We start from the raw sequence: 19,316 nt of genomic DNA on the forward strand, positions 1-19,316 counted from the left end.
CTTAATCAGACTGGATGCAGAAGAAATAAAGCCCCTGCAGCTCAATTTTCAAATCTGCTCTTACACCTGTGCTGTGCCACTATTTTCTCCTTCTTTCTATATTTCTTTTCCTTTCCTTTCACTGCCTGGCTTAGAATCAGGATCATGATGGATACCAACCAGGCTTCTTTGATGGTAGAATCATAGAATGGTTTAGGTTGGAAGAGGCCTTAAAGCTCATCAAGTTCCAAACCTCTGCCTTGGTCGGAGACACCTTCCACTAGAGCAGGTTGCTCCAAGCCCCTTCCAACCTGGCCCTGAACACTGCTGGGTATGGGGCAGCCACAGCTTCTCTTGGCACCCTGTGCTAAAGCCTCACTGCCCTCGCAGGGAAGAGCTACTTCCTGCAAGGAAGAGCTTCTTCCTAATGTCTAATCTAAATCTCCCCTCTGTCAGTTTAAAGCCATTTCCCTTTCTTCTATCCCTGCAGAGCCTTGTAAAAAGTCCCTCTTCAGGTCTCTTGTTGGCCCCTTTAGGCACTGGAAGCTGCTCTAAGGTCTCCTCAAAGCCTTTTCTTCTTCAGGCTGAACAATCTCATCTTTTACATCTTTTTTGAAACTTGCTCTTGCACTATCATCATCAGAGTTAATGTACTTGTGTCACTTGTCTGCCATTGGTACTGTTATTTCAGTCCTGTTAGCTTCCTTGTGTTCAACAGTGTTGAATTGGTCACACTGGATTAGGTGCAGTATAAACACAGCCCTGCTCTGAGTCATATATATGCTAGAACAGAATTTATAGCCTAGATTATAAAACTATTTCATGCCAGATTTGCACATGCTAGTATCTTCAGTTCAAAGATCTAATCTTTGAGAAAGTAGATGCTTTAGATTGCAAATTAGTCAGAACAAGGATTTTGGTATCCGGCTTACCTTTTGCAAATTTATGTTAATGCAGCTAAAGAAATACCAGACTTTTGAATCAGGTTTCATTATAGTGTACAACACGAAAAGGAAATACGTTATCAAGAGGTATGGCACCCATCAGAAGGGTACAGGCCAAGTGGTTTTGGTTTAGCTATGTAAGCATTGTAAGGATTGCAGTTTTACAGCTAAAGACATTACCTTTACTGGGGCTGGCTGTGATGGAGTTAACTTTTAGCTGTTGCGAACAGTGCTTGCATAACATCAAAGCTTTCTTTTCCAGCTCTGCATCCTGCCCCTCTCCAACAGGGGCAGGCAAGAGGAGAGAGGACAGAGTCAGGACAGCTGACCTGAGTTGTCTTAAGGGATATTCCATACTGCTCAGGAGTAAAACATGGGCAGAGGAAGAAGAGGACTGTTTTGGCCTCCAGGGTGGCTCTTATTCAGAGACTGGTAGGGCTTTGTCTTTTGCCAAACCTGGACCTTTGAAAATGATTAATAATGAACATTTTCCAACCTAGTTGATCTGTTATTCTGTGGTTTATGCCCATGGCATAAAAAAAAATCCTCCAAAAATACACCTACACAAAGAAAGAGGCTCTTGAAAGTAGAATTTCACAATATGCTCTTTATCTTGCAAATTTGGTAGATGATTGCTCTGATGACACCATTGTGGCAAATATGCTTTCTCTACCTGAAAACTAGGGACTGCCAGGGAGTGAATGGAAATAGTTCTATGTGCTTTTAAATGTTGACTGTTACTGTTTTGAAAGTGTTGAAGAGAGTGAAGAAATAACCTGTGCAGAATGCGGAAGGCTGGTGAGCTGCATCTGGAGTTACCATAAGAGATGAGAATGGATCAAAGTAGATCACTGTGAGGCTGGTGAGGTGCTGGCACAGGGTGCCCAGAGAAGCTGTGGCTGCCTCATCCCTGGCAGTGTTGAAGACCAGGTTGGATGGGGCTTGGAGCAACCTGCTTTAGTGGGAGGTGTCCCTGCCTTGGCAGAGGGCTGGAACTGGATGAGATTTTATGTCCCTTCTAGCCCAAACCAGTCTGTGATTCTGTGAAGTAGTGATATGTAAGCTGAACAGAGAGACAATAGGGAACATAAAGTGTAAAGAAGAGTGGGACAGGCTGGAGACTGCTATACCGTATTCGCTGTCATTCATTCATATCCTACAATGATAAATCCCAGGTTATATTGACATTGGTTTCTTGGCTCAGGGAGCAATACAGTGGGCTGTGGTTGTGATTATTCTGATTTGAAGACCTGCCTGAGTTGCCAGGTAGAACTTGTTTCCCTGTGTATGTTCTGATGAAGAATTAGCAGATAGGATTATATAAAAAAAAATTGTGTTTAAAAAAACATGCATTAATACTGATGGTTGCAAAGCTGGGCATTCCGAATTTAGGGAATGATAGAACCCAGCTTGTTCATGCAGCCTTGGAGCTCTCCTCTTGTTTGTATTTCTTCACTTGTGTTAATCAGATGACATGATGATGACATGATGTAACATTTCCCCAGGGAAGTTTAGAATCTGCTCTTATTACATATATAGTGTGACTCCTCACTTGGGTCAAAACAAGAGGCAGTTGGATCAGGATGCAGCGGATGAAGGGTCTTCTTGCAGGAACCATTTCTAGAATTGACTGAAGCTCTAAAAATAAATAAGAGAAGTACTCTTTCAGTTTTTCAGGTGTAGTTTCTCAGTGGAGAGCAGGTAATGTACTAAGGAAAGGTTCAGACAGTTTGAAGTTCAGTCTGAGTCATTGTGCTAAAATGCGAGAGTGCTTTCTTAAGTGTCTCCATTTGGGGGGCCTGCAGAAAGGAAATACCAAATGTATGAACCTTTTTGGTCACATATGAGGCTGTGAAGGCTGCTTTGGTTTAAAGACATCAGTTAGCTTTAGCCTAGAAGTTAACTTCGAGTTGAGTTTCAGAATCCTCAGCCAGAATCAAGTGTTCTTGCATACTTGTTATAAATTCTGTTACATGAAAAGTCTCTTGACATATACCCGAAATCCTTTCATATTATTTTAAAGGTCAGCAATCTGGGTTTTTTTTTCTACTGCACCACATTCAGAGTGGAGTTTACTGCATCATGAGGAGTTTCTTTTTTCCTCTTATATTTGCAATATTGACAATGGTCTTTACAAGACAAGGTTTTCTAATCCAACCCATACCTTTGCGCATGTTCTCTGTTTTGATGCAATATATTTTAAGGGGCTATTTTAAGACCTAATATGAGAGCTGACTAAAGTATTGCTAATATTATTTTGTAAAACTAAAGCTTAAATGAGGAGCTGTCACTCAAATTGTCTATGAATTGATTTATTTACTTCTGCTCTCTTACTGTGCTTCTAAATTCAACTGAAGAACTTATTACAAAACAGTAATTATCTCTTTCTACCTTTTAATACTTTGACAGAATACTACAATATTTGTATTTTATTTTAAAATAATTTGTATTTTAAAGAGATGCTTAATTCTAACAAGCTATTTTTGAAAGTTTTCTTGCTTTTAAATCTTAGATGTTATTTGTATACAGTGATCAGGTATAAACCAACAGGTATGTGTTTAAGGTCTGCTTATTAACTTGCACATTTGCAGCTATTGCAGCTTTCATGATGGATGTTACAAAGTTTTGGGTTTTCCCTGAAGTTCATGGAATCTTCCAGTAATGAGAGAACTGGAGTCATATTTTCAGTTTTCTGTGATTGAATGTGTCAGAGTTGATTCTTAAGTGATTTACTTCTACAAATACATTATTTTGAGGGGGTTCTTGGTTCCTTATTTTGGACATACTTATTCCTTCTATAATATATATTTCTAATGGTATTTAGATTTTTTTTTCATTATTAAATATATTGAAACTGATATTTTTGTTGTTGTTGTTCTTTGTACAGGCACCCGAATTTCCTGAGTTTACAGCTAAAGTTGAAGAAGCCATAAGTTCCTTGGGTGGTAGTGTTTTTCCTAAACTTAACTGGAGTGCTCCCAGGGTAAGAATGCTGATTCCCAAAACTTGGAACAGATGTTATCATGAGGCTTTTTCTGATTATTTGGTTTATCTTAATGCACTGGAAAGTAGAAGCGTGTAGTGATGAAGGAAGAAGTGATAGACAAGATATCAGTGAAGCATGATAGAGCAAATTGTTCTGGTGGATTAGAGCTAAATGGTGCACTGTTTGGTGAGGCTTACGTAAGACAGCACTGGCTTTCTTACATAAAACCCTGTGTCCTTGTCACAAATAAGAGTATGATGGTCAGACTTCTCATTGAGAATACTGGCTGGAAACTTTGCATGGGATAAAGATTAAAACCACCACGTTTAAAAAAACTCAAACAATAAAACGGGAAGTTCATGTTAGATATAAGGAAGAAGTTCTTTACTGTGAGTGTGGTGAGACACTGGAACAGATTGCCCAAACAAGTGGTAAATGCTCCATCCCTGGCAGTGTTTAAGGCCAGGTTGGAGAGAGCCTTGGGTGACATGGTTTAGTGTGAGGTGTCCCTGCCTGTGTCAGGGGGTAGAACTAGATAATCTTAAGCTCCTTTACAACCCAAACCATTCTGTGATTCCCTTTAGGTATATTTGGTACTCTTAACTATACCTTAAGGATGGATGCATCCAAATGTGTTTGTATCATATTCTGAAGGGAAACTTGTGTTCAGTCAAGCATTCCAAGGAAGTGTCTGGAACAGGAAGGCAAAACTTGTTTTTTTAAGTGAATTTGATCTGCTTCAAATGGAGTATTTATATGAAAAGCAGTAACTATTCTGTGTCTTGTAATATAAACTTCAGCAAGTGAAGTTTTCCTCAACATGAAATAAATAATCTTCTGTCTGTATTTCAAATACTGTATAATATGTAGCTAGATCTGCAGCTTGCATTCCCGCTAGTTAAGGTGCATTTTGGATCATCTCCTTTTTTTGTTTAGGATGCGTACTGGATAGCAATGAACAGTTCTTTGAAATGTAAAGCTCTCAGTGACATCTTCCTCCTCTTCAAGAGTTCAGATTTCATCACTCGTGACCTCACTCAGCCGTAAGTAGATTTCTAGCAGTCTTACATATACCCAGACAAAAAACCACCAACCCTCTAAAGGTAACTTTTCAGTTCTTTTGAAAGATCTTACTCTTTGCTGTACAGCAATGGTAAATATCTGATACAAACATACAGATTCATGTTTAAAAGTTATTCAGGTGCTGTAATATGTTTTAGATATGGTAGTTAGATGTTCTTTGAAGTTCCTCCACCCCTTCCTTTCTTCCTTTGTGTCCCTCCATGGTGCAAAGATTAATGCCAGTGTGGAGAATTGCAAGGCAATTTAGTCCAATTTAGTGTGGAGAATTGTGAGGCAAATTATCTTCACTGTTACTTGCTGGGAGTGAGGCTCTCCTGGTAATACCTAGTTTCAGTCAACAGGAGAGGAGCAGCCTCTGTTTTATTCTTCTGTTAATTCTCTTGGTTTTAATACGCAAATGAGTAAAAATCAAAACAGGAAGATATTAGGACAAGGGGGAATAGCTTTAAACTGCAGAGGGGAGATTTAGATCAGGTATTAGAAAGAAGTTCTTCGCTGTGAATGTGGTGGGGTGCTGGCACAGGTTGCCCGGAGAAGCTGTGGCTGCCCTGTCCCCGGCAGTGTTTAATGCTAATTTGGACGGGGCTTGGAGCAACCTGCTGTAGTGGAAGGTGTCCCTGCCTGTGGCAGGGGGCTGGAACTGGATGAGCTTTAAGGTCCCTTCCAGCCCAAACCGTTGTATGGTGATACTGAAGTAGTGCCTGCAAAATGCCAGTATGGACTAAGACCATTTTTCTGAGTTGCTTTCCACAGAAAGTGATGTTTTAATCTTGGTTGTACAGGCTTTTTCTTTCCCACCCCTTTTGGCATTTACTTGTTCCTACTTACCATATTGTTGCTGCTTCTCATGGTAATACAGCGTTACTTTGCCATGTCCTTTTCAAATTTTGAAGCTGTTGAAGTTTGTGTTGTGCTGTAGAATTTGAAGTTGTGGCTGCCTGGAAGATGCCTGAAACTTCTGCAAGTGTATTCCTAGAGCTTCTTCTGAACCCAAGTTCTTGTAGGTCTTGAACAAATGCACTCCAGGAACTGTGACTATGGGTAATGGTTACAGTTAAAATAACAAATACAACATGCTTGGGGTTTATTTTATCTGCTCACTTGAGGAGAGCATAATTGTATAGGAACATACTCTTCCTAGATTACCTGCATGTGATTCATGTCACTCATTTCTAAAATACAGCCTTTTTTTTTCCGAAAGAAAATTTTTGGAATTTAATGTTCTTGATGCTATTTTTTTATCCTTCCCTCCATCCCCCAGAAAAGCAGAATTTCAAAGCAAAGGCCAGTCCATGGCTTGGATTAGATTGTTTTCCAGTAATTATTGAATGCTTATTTATATTACCGCAGTATTTAAGTGACTCAGTCAAATGCAGGACCCTTCTAGGTACTTTATAGAATGTGAAGTAGCTTATGATGTGACTTCCTGTGTAAAGTAGCTTATGATGTGGTAAGAGCTGTCTTACCTAAAATATGAAGCCAGTTGCATTAAATGTGGTGCAACTGCCTTCTTTAATTCCTGCAACTCTGATAACACTTTTCTCACCTCCCAGTTGTTGGTACATTAAAAAAATGATAGGTAGCGTCATCCTCATCCTTACCTCTGTATTTATGGAGTGCTAGCAACACTGTCAGGCCAATTCTGGTGCTAGGCTTTACATTATGTCTAACCTATGACATTATGAGGTGCAGAAGAGGCTGAGAGGAAGGGGAGAGGGTGCTGGTGTGAAAAGAATCATACATTTTGTATTATCCCTTTATGAATATCAAATAATATGGGTTTTGTATTCTGTTATCCTCATGTATAAAGAGGTTCAGCTGAAAGTACCCTGAGCTCCTTGGAGAATTCCTATTTGGTTAACCATTTTCTAATCGATTTGGAATACAATCAAGTGTTTAGCAAGCACCGCTTGATTTAGAAGATGTGGCAGCTCTGTGTGTGTGTTTGTGCTCTTATTTTATGCTATTTCTGTAGTATAATGAGGTGGTTGAACCACCTTCACTGAGACTGAAATGAGTGCATTTTCTGTCAAGTTTTATCTCACACCAGGTAGAGTTCGTGCCTCAGCCATTCACCTTGTCCTCTGCAGACAGTGCTGACTTAGTGGTAGAGGCAGTGAATGCTCCTGTGTTGTGAGATTTCACAGTATGGGTGTTAACTTGAATCATCAGTAATTTCACCTGGAGTTCACACCGGATTGCAAATGGTAGTGACTGAGCAGCCTGTAGCAGGCACACTCTCTTCCACAGATCCTCTGTGGGAGAATAACCTCTGGCAGAAAGACAACACCTCAAATTGCAGTAGCTCAATCCATTTAGACTCCTTTTTCAGTGCGATAAGACCACACACGCTGCTAGATAGCCCAGGTCAGGTAGTGGGTGGTAAATAAGCAAACCTTGTGACAAGATTGTGGGATCATCACCTAATATAAAGGTTAAATTTAATTTGAGAGCTGTTGAATTTATTTCCCTTCCTGTAAATTCTAGTCTAATGTTGGTATAAATTTGGGTTATTGGGGGGGGAGGTTTGGCAGGGTAGAGTTAATATGAACAGCACAGCCTTGGTGTTTCCATGACTTTGAATGGAAGTTGTACTTAGGACTAGGAGAGCATGTGTAATGGATAAAATCACTTTGGTCTCTGTGTATCTTATATTTTACAAATATGTTGTACTTGATTAAGGCACGTATCATTGGCCAATCTGTGCAGGGTATTTTTAAATTAATAAGTTATTTGTACAAAATGTCCCCAGCCAAGAGTGAAATGATTGTTGCTGAATCAGAACAGTGCTCTTCCTTAATCATACTATCGATTAGCTGCCAGTTCCCTCATCCTTAGCAAGCAGAAAGTAAAAATGTAGCTGGCATAGGAACCTGAAGTGCTGAACAAATGGAAATTGGATATATAATACATCTAAATCCCTTGGAAGGGCTACTCAGAGGGAGGCTAAATGCACCATATTTCATTAATACTCAATATGGTCTAAAAGTTTCTTGCCCTGCATAACAGCTGAGATGCTGTATACCATTTTGTTGTTGTTTTGTTTTCTGTTCAATTGTATTAGCTTGAAAATCCACTTCATGGGTCAGGGTTATAATATGGGAACAACTTTGCGATAGCCATTTGAAGGTCTCTTTCTTAATCCAGCTTTGCCAGTGATGTGGGACTTCAGGCAAACCACTTTCTTTGCCTCTTCCTTCCTCTCCCATTTCCTGTTTGCTTATCTGGTATTGATCTGTGTGTTGCTCAGGTCAGGGAACTGCCCTTGCTGTAATTCTCAACTCAAGTTCCAAGACAGCTTCAGCTATGCAAAACTTAAGCAAACATTAAAAAAACGTGGCCTTCATGCAGATATACTGAGGATGACTAGATAAGCATTGACTATTTAAAAAGTTTGGGTTCTGTCATGATTTTGACACTTTGGTTGGTTGAAATGTTCAGAATAATGAGCTAACTTTCCTCCTTGTTAATTTTGTATAAATTAACAAAGACTTCAGAGGAATGCACTCAAAGTACTCTGTTGTTTCTGCTTCAAAGTGACCACTGCATTTTACTTACCTGAGTTCACAAAAAAAGCCCTTGGTGTGATGTGATCCGTATCTTTTCAGGTTTTAATGTAGACTTTCAAAAATTTCCTGTTGTGGATATGTGATGTAAAAAATATCCCTTCTAATTGGGATTTATGTTAAGTGATTGAAACTCCTCTTTTGAACAAAATTCCTTTTAAAGCCCTGTGGAGTGTGTTGGTTTAGAGCACAGTTTTCTTCCTTATGGTTAGAATATGTGGACTGCATTTAGTTAAAACATGATTGCCCACGCTGAGACTGGTATAAATATTAGCAGTAGTTCTAATGATAGATAAGTAATAACCTTTCAATGATAAGATAACCATGTTGTTATATTAGGCTTGTTAATAAACCTTGGAAGTTTAGGGTTAGGGTTCTACAGGGCAATACTGGATGTTTTAAATCTGCAGCTGCTACTATTGGGATTTTTGAATGCTAAAGTGTCATTTTCTCAGTTGTTTAATAATCACAACTGGAGAGGTAAAATAAGAAGTCCTGTGAGTTCAACCTTGCTGAAAAGTGATCTAATGCAGAGAACTTTTTCAGGGATTGCCCTTTGACTTATTGTAGAGGGGCAGTATGAGTCACACGTAGGAACAGCTGTTTTCTAATGTGTGCTACATAGAATCATAGAATACCAGGTTGGAACGGACCTCAGGGATCATTTGGTCCAACCTTTCAAGGCAAAGCATGTCCCAGATGAATCTTAAGTGTCCTGTGCTGGAGAATCCTCCAATTCCTCGGGAGATTATTCCAATGGATGTTTGTTCTCATTGAAAAATTTTTCTCTTGTGTCCAGTTGGATTCTCCCCAGAGTAACTTGTGCCCATTACCCCCATCTTTTCCACGTGACTCCTTGTAAAAAGGAAGTCTCCATCTTCTTTGTGACCACCTTTTAAATACTGGAACATGGTGATAAGTTCTCCCCTGAGCCACCTTCTCTCCAGTCTGAACAAACCCAGTTCTCTCAGCCTTTCCTCACATGGCTTCCGAGTCCTGGGATCATTTTTTGGCCCTTCTGTGGACTCTCTCCAGGCTGTTCACAGCTTTTTGTAGTGTAGGCACCAAAACTGAACACAGTATTCCAGGTGTGGCCTGAGGAGCACTAAGTGGGGTAATGGGATAATGTGTTTAGAGTAGGATAACTTAAGTGTTGTAAATTGACTCATTTATTGGACCATCCAGTGCTCTGTACCTGTTACTTGCAGAAGCTCATTCCTGAGAACTCTTTGAGAAACTAGTTAGATAGGTGAAGTGCCCAAAAGGAGCCCCTCAGCCCTGCCTAGGCCCAGGAAACAGCAAAATGTATACCTATGCCACTTTTAGTAGGTAAGAAATATCTACTGGGTTAATGGAGCAGGTGAAACAACTCCTGTTGAGCCAAGGAAAAGTTTCCAAATGTATTAATGTGCAAGATTCAAAGGAACGTGAGGAGAGATATATTTTTTTATTGGTTGGTTTGTTTTAGATGTGATGTTTGTAAAAGTGCTGATTAGTGCCTGTTTCTGAGAACAGTTGCGAAAGTCTGCTCTTGAGTGAGGTTTAGCCTGTCAGATTCCTAACGCATTGTGTAACTTTAAAGCCTACCAGATGCTTCAGTCCTTTCTCTTTTCAAGCTACCATTCTGATTACGTTTTCGGTACCAGACTTAATGCTTCTAAATACCGAATTACAAATTAGGAAGTTTTTTTCTGAGATGTGGAGTACCAAGCTGCATTCTCCTAACGGAACATAGGAGGCAGTGTTGGCTCATAAATACGTGCCTTGGCTCCTAGAATACCTTTATGCAGCAACAGTAGCCGTCAGTTCAGACTTTAGTGTAACCTATTTCAAGGTAGACAGTTCCACATGCGAGCATGTGGAAAATGAGGCCCTTGATTTTTTTCTTTTTCCTCGAGGTTTTACTTGCATTCCATTTTTCCTAGCAACTTACAGTGTAGTGTAAGATTCTTTTCTGAATGATGCATGAATTTCCTGTTTCTTTAAGTCCTTAAAGTTTCAGCAAGGTTCAGTATTCTTACAAGCCTTCTGAAATTGCTTTTCTGTGTGTTGAAAACTAAACCACATAATGGCTTCATGTGGTGAGTCCTGTTGTGAAATACGTGCATTTGGAGATTAACATGCAGCAGCTATGTATAAAGAGACCTTGATCCTTCTGTTCTTGACGTCTAAGTAAATATCTATAAATAAGCTGTTGACCACAGCCCAAGGCCTATAATCAGTAGAGTTTAATTCCTTTACCCTTAGTAGTATTCCAAATTACAAAAGCTGCAGAAAAGAGAGCCCAGATATGTCTTAATTTTGTGTTCCTAAAGTCTTTCTGATCATTCTTTCAAGTACGTCCAAACTTGACTAGGATGTGGGTTAAAGAAACCCCTCCTAGCTTTCTGCCTGGTAACATTTAAAGTCCATGTGTAATAGATGAATTCAGGTGGATCTGGACAATTAGTGCTACAATAAATTAAAAAATACAGAATTGCAGCTCCCTCGACTTGTCCAAAATTACCCTCCTCTCAAATAAAGGGGTTATGTCCTTTTTGTTGACAAAAGCTTGTGATACTATTTAGAAGCAAAATGAGGCTACAAAAGTTGTCTTTTGCTGCATTCTCCCGTCTTTTTCCTCATTTGTACTCAGTCCTGTGTCATTAAGGCTCAAGAAAAATAATGTCCTTGTGTCTTGCAGTACTTTTGCTACATTCATCTTTACTTGTTTGCTTGATTTGGCAGCAATACTTCAGCTGTCTGTGTGGTTTGGGATGGCAACCCCAGGATTTCATGTTCTGGCTTACAAGAAAAGGAGAAGTATCTTTCCCACATAGCTCTTCCCCAGGGTTAGGTTAGCTCTTACCTGTAGCTTCCTTACCCAGGGTTAGGAAGGGGAAAGTTGGTTGTTCATAAGGATGTTTTTTGAGTGCTGGAAAGACTGCATGTTAATGGAATGAAACAGATTGCAGGTACCCTGATCTCAGATATGGAAATCTGTGAGTGCTAATAAGGGTCCTAGTGCACAGGGGCTGTAAAAATCCATGGGCTGGACTTCAGCTGCCTTTAAATATACAGTTTATGATTGGATTTGTGTGTGTGTGACATTTTCTTGGGCATGGTAAGCATGTATAATAGTAAGGGGAGAATTCTGAATTTAGCAAGACTGCAAGCTCTCATGGGTTTGTTTCTATTGCCTTGACAGATCTTAAATTGTGGGGAATATAAACTGTAGTTGAAGGATGTTATCTGTTTACATAGGCTTACAGATATATATGATCTGTTTGATTACAGTACTTATGGAAAGCGTGCCTGCTACCACCCTTCTTTTCTGTCTGTAGTGGATATTAAAGTCTAAACTAAAATGTGTAACGTGAATTTCTGCTGGCAGCATACTGAATGAACTCTTACAATAGCTCTTCACTTCAAACTGAAGGCTGGGCAGACGTGTCTTAGAAATGCAGTGCTTATATTAGAGATGTTGGACTTCTGGATTGCTTAACCAAGTTCAGTGCCAAAGGGAGACAGTATAAATGGTGCCATTTAAGACTACTGCTCTGCAGTGATCCTTCACACAGTCCTGTGCATCAAAGTAGTTTGCCAATAAGGTCAGCGAGTACATTTGGAAGGAAAACACATGTTCTTTTGCTAATTCCCTTTTAAAGTTACAGGATTTACAGCAAAGTTTGCTGTAAAATGACAAAAAGGTGCATGGAAATTGGCTTGGGTATAACTGCCTCCATTCTTGATAGCTCCTGAAAGGTGACACACAGAAATGGCTATTCACAGGGGACAGACCCTTGACATCTGCTTGCAGTTATGGAAATAATTTTGTTTATTCCCACTCTCCAGAGATTTGTAAGAGTATTTTTTTAGGGCTCTTAAGTTAGAAAGATACTGTGCTGTGGAATCAGAAGTGCAAGTGGTGCTGTTTTGCATCCCTTATTCATGGAAATGAACTGCTCTGAGGCATGATGATGTGTCTCAGTTGTGTGGTTTAGGAAGTTAAACATTAAAAATACCAGGAAAAACATGCTGCAGTGAAACTAGATTAGTTTATCTGGTTCTTTGACGATGCACTTATGCCAGCATAACAGCAAAGAGCAGTACTGTTGATTCAAACAGGAGAAAATCAACAGTGAATAAATACATTTTAACCACATCCCTGTCCAAATTTAAGTGCTTCTAAATTACACTAGATGAAAAGGTTGAATTTTTTCTTCTTCTTCTTCTTCTCCCCCCCCCCCCCGCCCCAATAATTGTCACAAGGAGGTTTGTTATTTATATATTGAATGTACTTGGTTTATATGTGTTGGAGAGAATTTAACAGTAACTTTTGTGATTCACAGTTTGGAATTATTTTTCTCACTATAGCTAAAATCTTACATGTAAAAGCAGATTTTAATGCCCATGCTTTACTTTTCTAGATTTATTCACTGTACTGATGATTCCCCAGATCCTTCCTTGGACTATGAGGTAGGACTCTTTGCATGCCTTATAGGTAATAAAGGACTTGCTCACAGGCAGGTTGCCATTTGGGCTTGGGTATGTGTCTATACAATTTGTTTTGTTTTAGCTGTGTTGCTTGGCCAGAGTGGGGAGCTCTGGTTAAGAGCTACAGGTCATAAGGAATTCATTTAATGGCAGGTCAGAGGAGTTGAAATTCAGACTTTTGAAGCTTCCTTGCAATTTTCTCTCATGCCTGTCAGGTTCTGCTAGGAAGGACAAGTTCAAAAGTCATATATACTTGATAGGGTGCTGCTTGTGAAGATCACAACTGAGATTACTAAGAGAGAAGCTACCTGTAGTGGCTATGGACATCCTGAACAGAAGTGGTCTATCATATCTTGTTTCATATGCTCACTACCAAATTAAAAAGTTAAGCTGACAATGTAGATATTAACAATGCTTTAAACTGTGTGGTGCTATTGCTTTTATGATAGCATCTTGTCATTTCTCTAACAATGATTTTTATGTCAATATAACATTTGTCATCCTCTTGTGGTCTTAAAGGGCTTTAGAAATGTGAATGAACCTTTTTTGGTTTTTTTTTTTTTTTAAAGCACTATCTGATGTGCTTTAAGGATACAGGGCATCTAAAAGTTGGAACAAAGAGTTTCATGGTTTATGTTGTCATTATGAATATCATATTTGATTACTGAGGTTTTCCTAATGCAATTGATAGGTGTTGGGAGTTTCCAATATCTGCAGCGGTACTTGAGGCCTTCAAAATAATGTATTCATCTGAATACTTCAGCTTAGGAAACACAGAAACTTGAGAAAGTGCCAGAGATATGCTTTAATTACCAGGCAGTCTGTCCTGATGACTGTAATAGTTTGGTTACTATTTCTATCTCCATGTACTTATTTTAACTGGTTTGCGCCTTCAAAGGCGTCACAGGATTCTGCTTGGGTGTATACCAAAATAGAGTTTCATTTGGTTAAATTTAATTCTGCTCATCAGCTCTTTTGGCTAGGGAGCAACTTTCTGCCAACTCCATCACAGATTTTCTGTGCTCTTCAGCAGGGTTTTTGGTTTCCATGCTTTAACATTAATGTAACTTTGAAGTGGCTTCATAAATAATTTTGCAGTTATAAATGCCATACAAAGTGGAAGAGCATAAGATAATTAAGGTAGGAAGGGGCCTCAGGAGGACTCTAGTCCAGATTCATGCTCAAAGCTGGGTAAGCAATGAGATCAAATCAGGTTGCTTGGCATTTTATCAGATCTGGATAGGGTTCAGCGGAAGGAGGCTGCGCAACCTCTGTGTGTTCCAACACTTGATGGTCCTCATGGTGAAAGAGAGTCTTCTGTTCAGCCTGGAGAAGAGAAGCTGCTTGGAGGCCTTATAGCATCCTTCCTGTATTTGAAGTGGGCCTGCAAGAATGCCAGAGAGGGACTGTTCATCAGGGACTGTAGCAACAGGACAAGAGGCAGTGGGTTCAAACTTAAAACAGGGGAAGTTCAGATTGGATGTAAGGAAGAAGTTCTTTACTGTGAGAGTGATGAGGCACTGGAACGGGCTGCCCAAGGAAGTTGTAAATGCTCCATCCCTGGCAGTGTTCGAGGCCAGGTTGCATGGGACTTGGAGCAACCTGGTCTAGTGAAAGGTGTCCCTACCTTCCACTAGATGAGCTTTAAGGTCCTTTGCAGGCCAGACCATTCTGTGATTCTATGTCCAGTCAACCTTTCTACTTTAAATTAGTTTGGACTAGATGGTCTTTGGAGGTCCCTTTCAACTGACAGCTTTCCGTGATTCTGTGGAATGAATGTTAAGTCTAATTGCCCTGAAGTATTTGCTAAACTGATTATGTGAAGTGAAGGTTAAGATTGTTTTGTTTTCTTCTACTGGGAATAATTTCAGAGGTCATCTTATTCTTACAGCAAAACTAGCTCTAGAAGGTATAAAAAATATTACCTGTTACCTTTCTGAAACAATACTTTGTTTTTCCTCTGTAGCTTGTTCTTCGCAAATGGTGTGAGCTAATCCCTGGTGCAGAATTCAGATGCTTTGTCAAGGAAAACAAGCTCCTAGGTAAGGATTTGCTTAAAGATAAAATTATTAGGTGAAGTTCTGAGGGGTTTCTCTTATTTCCTTGAATCAGAGCTAAATCTGAAGACGGTTCTTTGCCATGCCTCGTTTCTAGAATTAATACTTTCTTCCTTTTGTAATTGAAAATGTGGCATGCCACTGTATTAACAACACAGCATGCTCAGTATTACAGTGGGAATATTCTTAATTCTAATTGCTAATTCAGAAACTTAACCTAAAGGCTGTTTTGTAAGTGATTCTTTTATATTCAGGAGTGAATTGCATCATCTCCTACTTGCAGAACGAAGCAGTTGGGTATTATGGTGACAAAACATGACCACATGTGTGTATTATATGCAGAAAGTTGGGGAGGTCAGAACACATCCACAAGTGTATGAGAGAGCTGAGTTCTTATCATATTCAGTGTAGCTTAGTCAGAAAACCTGTTGATCTGTTAACTGTGGTTCAAAATCTTCAGTGTAAAATGTTTCAAGTGGCACTGACCAGCAAGGGTACCCACAGCATGCAAAGAACTGGTGACTGCATCGGGAGGCTTGAAGCAGCTCTAGGACAGGCAGCAAGTGTATTAGGTAGCTCTAGGGTAAATTCAGCTGAATTACACTCCTCTGGATGTCTTGACTGTTCTCTGCTGACTGTAGAAAGAGCTTAGACATCTACTGCATGTACAGGTGCTTGGATTGAAGGGTTTCATTTTAGGCTAAATACTATTCTGGAGTTTGAATTCTGTTTTGGTGTGGAATCTTTAAAGATGAACAGAAATGTAAATAGCACAGGACTGGTGCACATTTGTCCTCAACAATACTGAATCATTCTGCCTAAATTCCTCTAACAAAGAAATGTTACAGCAGTGATGTAGCAAAGCTCTTATCCAGATTTTATGGGAAGGAGGGTGATTTTTTGCTTTAAAATCAAGTTTGCTCATTTTGTCTGTCTCATCCCTACACATTCACAAGCACCATGGTGGAGATATACAAGTGGTCTGTCCAACATTCCTTGTGAAATGGAAGGGAAGGGATATTAGATGTCTCCTCATTGCTTTTCCACGCTACTTCTCAGCATGGTGACTGTGTGCTTGTTTTGGATGTGCCTTTTTGTAGCTGTTACATGCTGTCAGCAGTTTTGGTGCTCCATCGTGTCTCACCTCTGTGAATCATTAGGAATGTATTCCCTGTACTTTGTTTCCTGTTCTGGGTGTAATCCTATAGAGCTGCACATAAATGTTTTGGGATGTGCTAGTCTAGGTGCTGTCAACACATACCATTCTTATATCCCTTTTATTTGGCTGTTGTTCTGGTACTTTATGCTCATCTTCCTATTCTCTTTCCATTTGTGCCAGTCGCAGGGTTTATTATGGTTCTCTGTACCAGAGTTTATCTTGCTAATAGCAGAGATATTCTCCAGTAAGTGGGTATTGCTTAATGGCTGCAGACATGGCTTTTTAAAAGGAGAAGATCTGAATTATGTTCTGTTACATGCTGCTGGAGCACCACAACTGCCACAGATACGCATCACTATATTAACCTCTAACACATTTGAATGTACATTTAATATAGAATATATAGTGATACTTACTTTTAGATACCTCAAAGTGTTAGCCTAATGCCTAAAAACACTCTGTACAATTCATTACTGTTTTGAAACCCAGTAGAGATACCACTATAATAGAATGGTTTAGGTTGGAAGGGACCTTAAAGCTCATCTAGTTCCAGCCCGCTGCCACGAGCAGGGACACCTTCCACTAGACCAGGTTGCTTAAAGCCCCATTCAAGAGTGTAGGTGTTTTGTTGTTCTGTTTGTGTTTTTTAGCTATCATTCCAGCTGCTTTTCTGAAGACAATTTCAAGATTTTTCACCATATGTTCCATGCTTTTAAAATTAATAAGCCTGTCAGTCAAACAAAGGAGTGATACTTGCATAGTGTAGTGAACAATTTCCCAGTTACACATCTGTATCCCCTGAGATGCCATCATCTCTTGTTTCTAGTCTGAGTTAAGTTTTGCAGTGGTATTAATAATTCAAAGTTTCACTGACATCACAAACTTCATATGAACTTTTTGAAAGGGTGCATCTTTGGAGGTAGTCAGCATTGTCCTACAGTAAAACTTAATCTCTGTGTTTTGTGGGTGCTTGTAACAGCAAACTGCCATCATTGATCCATATTTCTGAGGGGATTCTGGCTTTTTCTTTCCCTAAATAACATGAGTTAACCATTTTGCAGTGATGGGGCAGGTCTTGATATTGGTCCAGCAGGGTATTGCAGTGGTGATGTTGACACATCCTGTATGAGAATTCCTGCCACTTAAGATGCATCCAAGTATATAATCCTGTTGATGTCAATTTAAAGTATTGTCCTGGTGACAAACAAACATCTAAAATTAAGAGCTTGTGATACAGCTGGGAGAGTTTATTTAATGTCAGATATGCAAGAAAGCCCTCAAGGCAAATGGGAGAAATAAGACCCTAGACTGCATGCCGTCTCACTGATGTTAGGATTTAAGGTTTCGCCTGTAATGAAACACACACCTTATCAACAAAGTATGTGTTTGGTAACACCTTATGAAAGAGGTATGAGTTACTCTGTGCTTAAAAAAATCAGTTGATGAGAATCTTTATGGGTGTGCTAGGATCTATCATCTTTGCTAGTGTGCAAGCTTAGCCTCTACTCCTTTCATTTCATGGTTCCAAATTCCAGTCCCTACATCTGATGTACAGAGCAGAAAAGGTTTTAACCAGAGTAACCAAAGGGAATGAAACTGAAAGGCAAAGACAGGAACAGAAGCAAAGGTTCCTTCTGAAATTTGCTTAAAGATGAGAAAGTTGGGACTGTTCAGCCTGGAGAAGGGAAGGCTGTGTGGAGACCTCGTAGCAGCCTTCCAGTATCTGAAGGGGGCCTACAAGGATGCTGGGGATGGACTCTTCATTAGGGACTGTAGTGATAGGACAAGGGGTAACGGGTTAAAACTTTTAACAGGGGAAGTTCAGATGGGATATAAGGAGGAAATTCTTTCCTGTTAGGGTGGTGAGGCACTGGAATAGGTTGCCCAGGGAGGTTGTGAATGCTCCATCCCTGGCAGTGTTCAAGGCCAGGTTGGACAAAGCCTTGGGTGAAATGTTTTAGTGTGAGGTGTCCCTGGCCATGGCAGGGGGGTTGGAACTAGATGATCTGAAGGTCCTTTCCAGCCGTAACTATTCTGTGATTCTATAGTCAAAGCATGTACCTATAAAATGAGGTTCACTAAATGTAGGTCAGGACTGTGTGAGGAAATGATTCCTAATGGAAGTACATTAAGTATAGGAGGATAAAGCCAAATGCTGTGTCACTGGTAATGGTTAAAACTTGGGAGAACCCTGTCTTCTGAAATACAAATTATAACTTGCATATCTCTGATAACTGCATTTTGTTTGGTTGGGTTTTCTGCATGCCTAAAACTCTTCATATTGACAGGTATATCACAGAGGGACTACACACAGTACTACGATCATATCTCTAAGCAACACGAGGAGATCTGTAGATCAATACAGGAATTTTTCAAGAAACACATACAGTATAAATTCCTGGATGAAGACTGTAAGTACCTTAAGGCTTCAGTTAACAAGGGGAGCATGGGGGAGGGAAAGAGGATGTTTGTGAAGGTTTCTGAATACTTGTTGCATGCATAGTTACAAAGACTTAGAAATAAAGGGTCTACCTCTTTGAAGCGCTTTTGCAAGGTGCTGGGAGGTTTGAAATGGAAAGGGCTTGGAGAGCAAGCTCCTTAAAAATGAGACCTGTCCTCTTGTCGCTGTGCTGTAATGAGACAAGCTTGTTTCCTCCACAGCACATTGAGTTACAATGTGCTAAATTCCAATTTACTCCTGGAGATCAGTGTTAAAATGGGTACGTTTTGATAAATAACTTCATCCCCAATATTTTAAGTCTGTGTATATGCATCTCTTTCTTCCTACCTATTGCTTTCACAGGGCTAGGTTCTTTTTAACCTGGAAGAGTCTTACAGCTCTGGTAGCTAGAGCATGCAGAGTAATGTAGTATTTGAATGACTATAAAACTGGCAACAAAAGAACTCTGAAGGAATAGGGTAGAGCTTCTCAGGAAGACAACAGATGAGTGAAGGATCCTCTCAGAAGGCATAAATGACATTTTTCTTTTTAAGGCTTTTCCCCTTATACTTGTTTTTAATTAGGAAAAGAGAAACCTGAGAAGTGAGGTAGGAAATGCTGAACAG

The 19,316-nt window shown here is 39.7% G+C and overlaps 1 protein-coding gene across 2 annotated transcripts in view; it reads left to right on the top strand.

Moving 5' to 3' along the window:
• The window catches only part of CDC123 (cell division cycle 123), a 37,565-nt gene that overhangs the window by 6,158 nt on the left and 12,091 nt on the right, over window positions 1–19,316 (top strand). For both annotated transcript variants that reach the window (XM_061368115.1, XM_061368114.1), the window contains 5 exons: window positions 3,811–3,906; window positions 4,846–4,952; window positions 12,968–13,016; window positions 15,001–15,076; window positions 18,539–18,661. In XM_061368115.1, the coding sequence (XP_061224099.1) occupies window positions 3,811–3,906; window positions 4,846–4,952; window positions 12,968–13,016; window positions 15,001–15,076; window positions 18,539–18,661 (451 nt within the window). The remainder of the gene's footprint in view (window positions 1–3,810; window positions 3,907–4,845; window positions 4,953–12,967; window positions 13,017–15,000; window positions 15,077–18,538; window positions 18,662–19,316) is intronic.

Source organism: Neopsephotus bourkii, unplaced genomic scaffold (assembly GCF_033783945.1).
Source record: "Neopsephotus bourkii isolate Nb327-2 ecotype Australia unplaced genomic scaffold, CSIRO-AGI_Nbou_v1 NB_1423, whole genome shotgun sequence".
Taxonomy (NCBI): Eukaryota; Metazoa; Chordata; class Aves; order Psittaciformes; family Psittacidae; genus Neopsephotus; species Neopsephotus bourkii.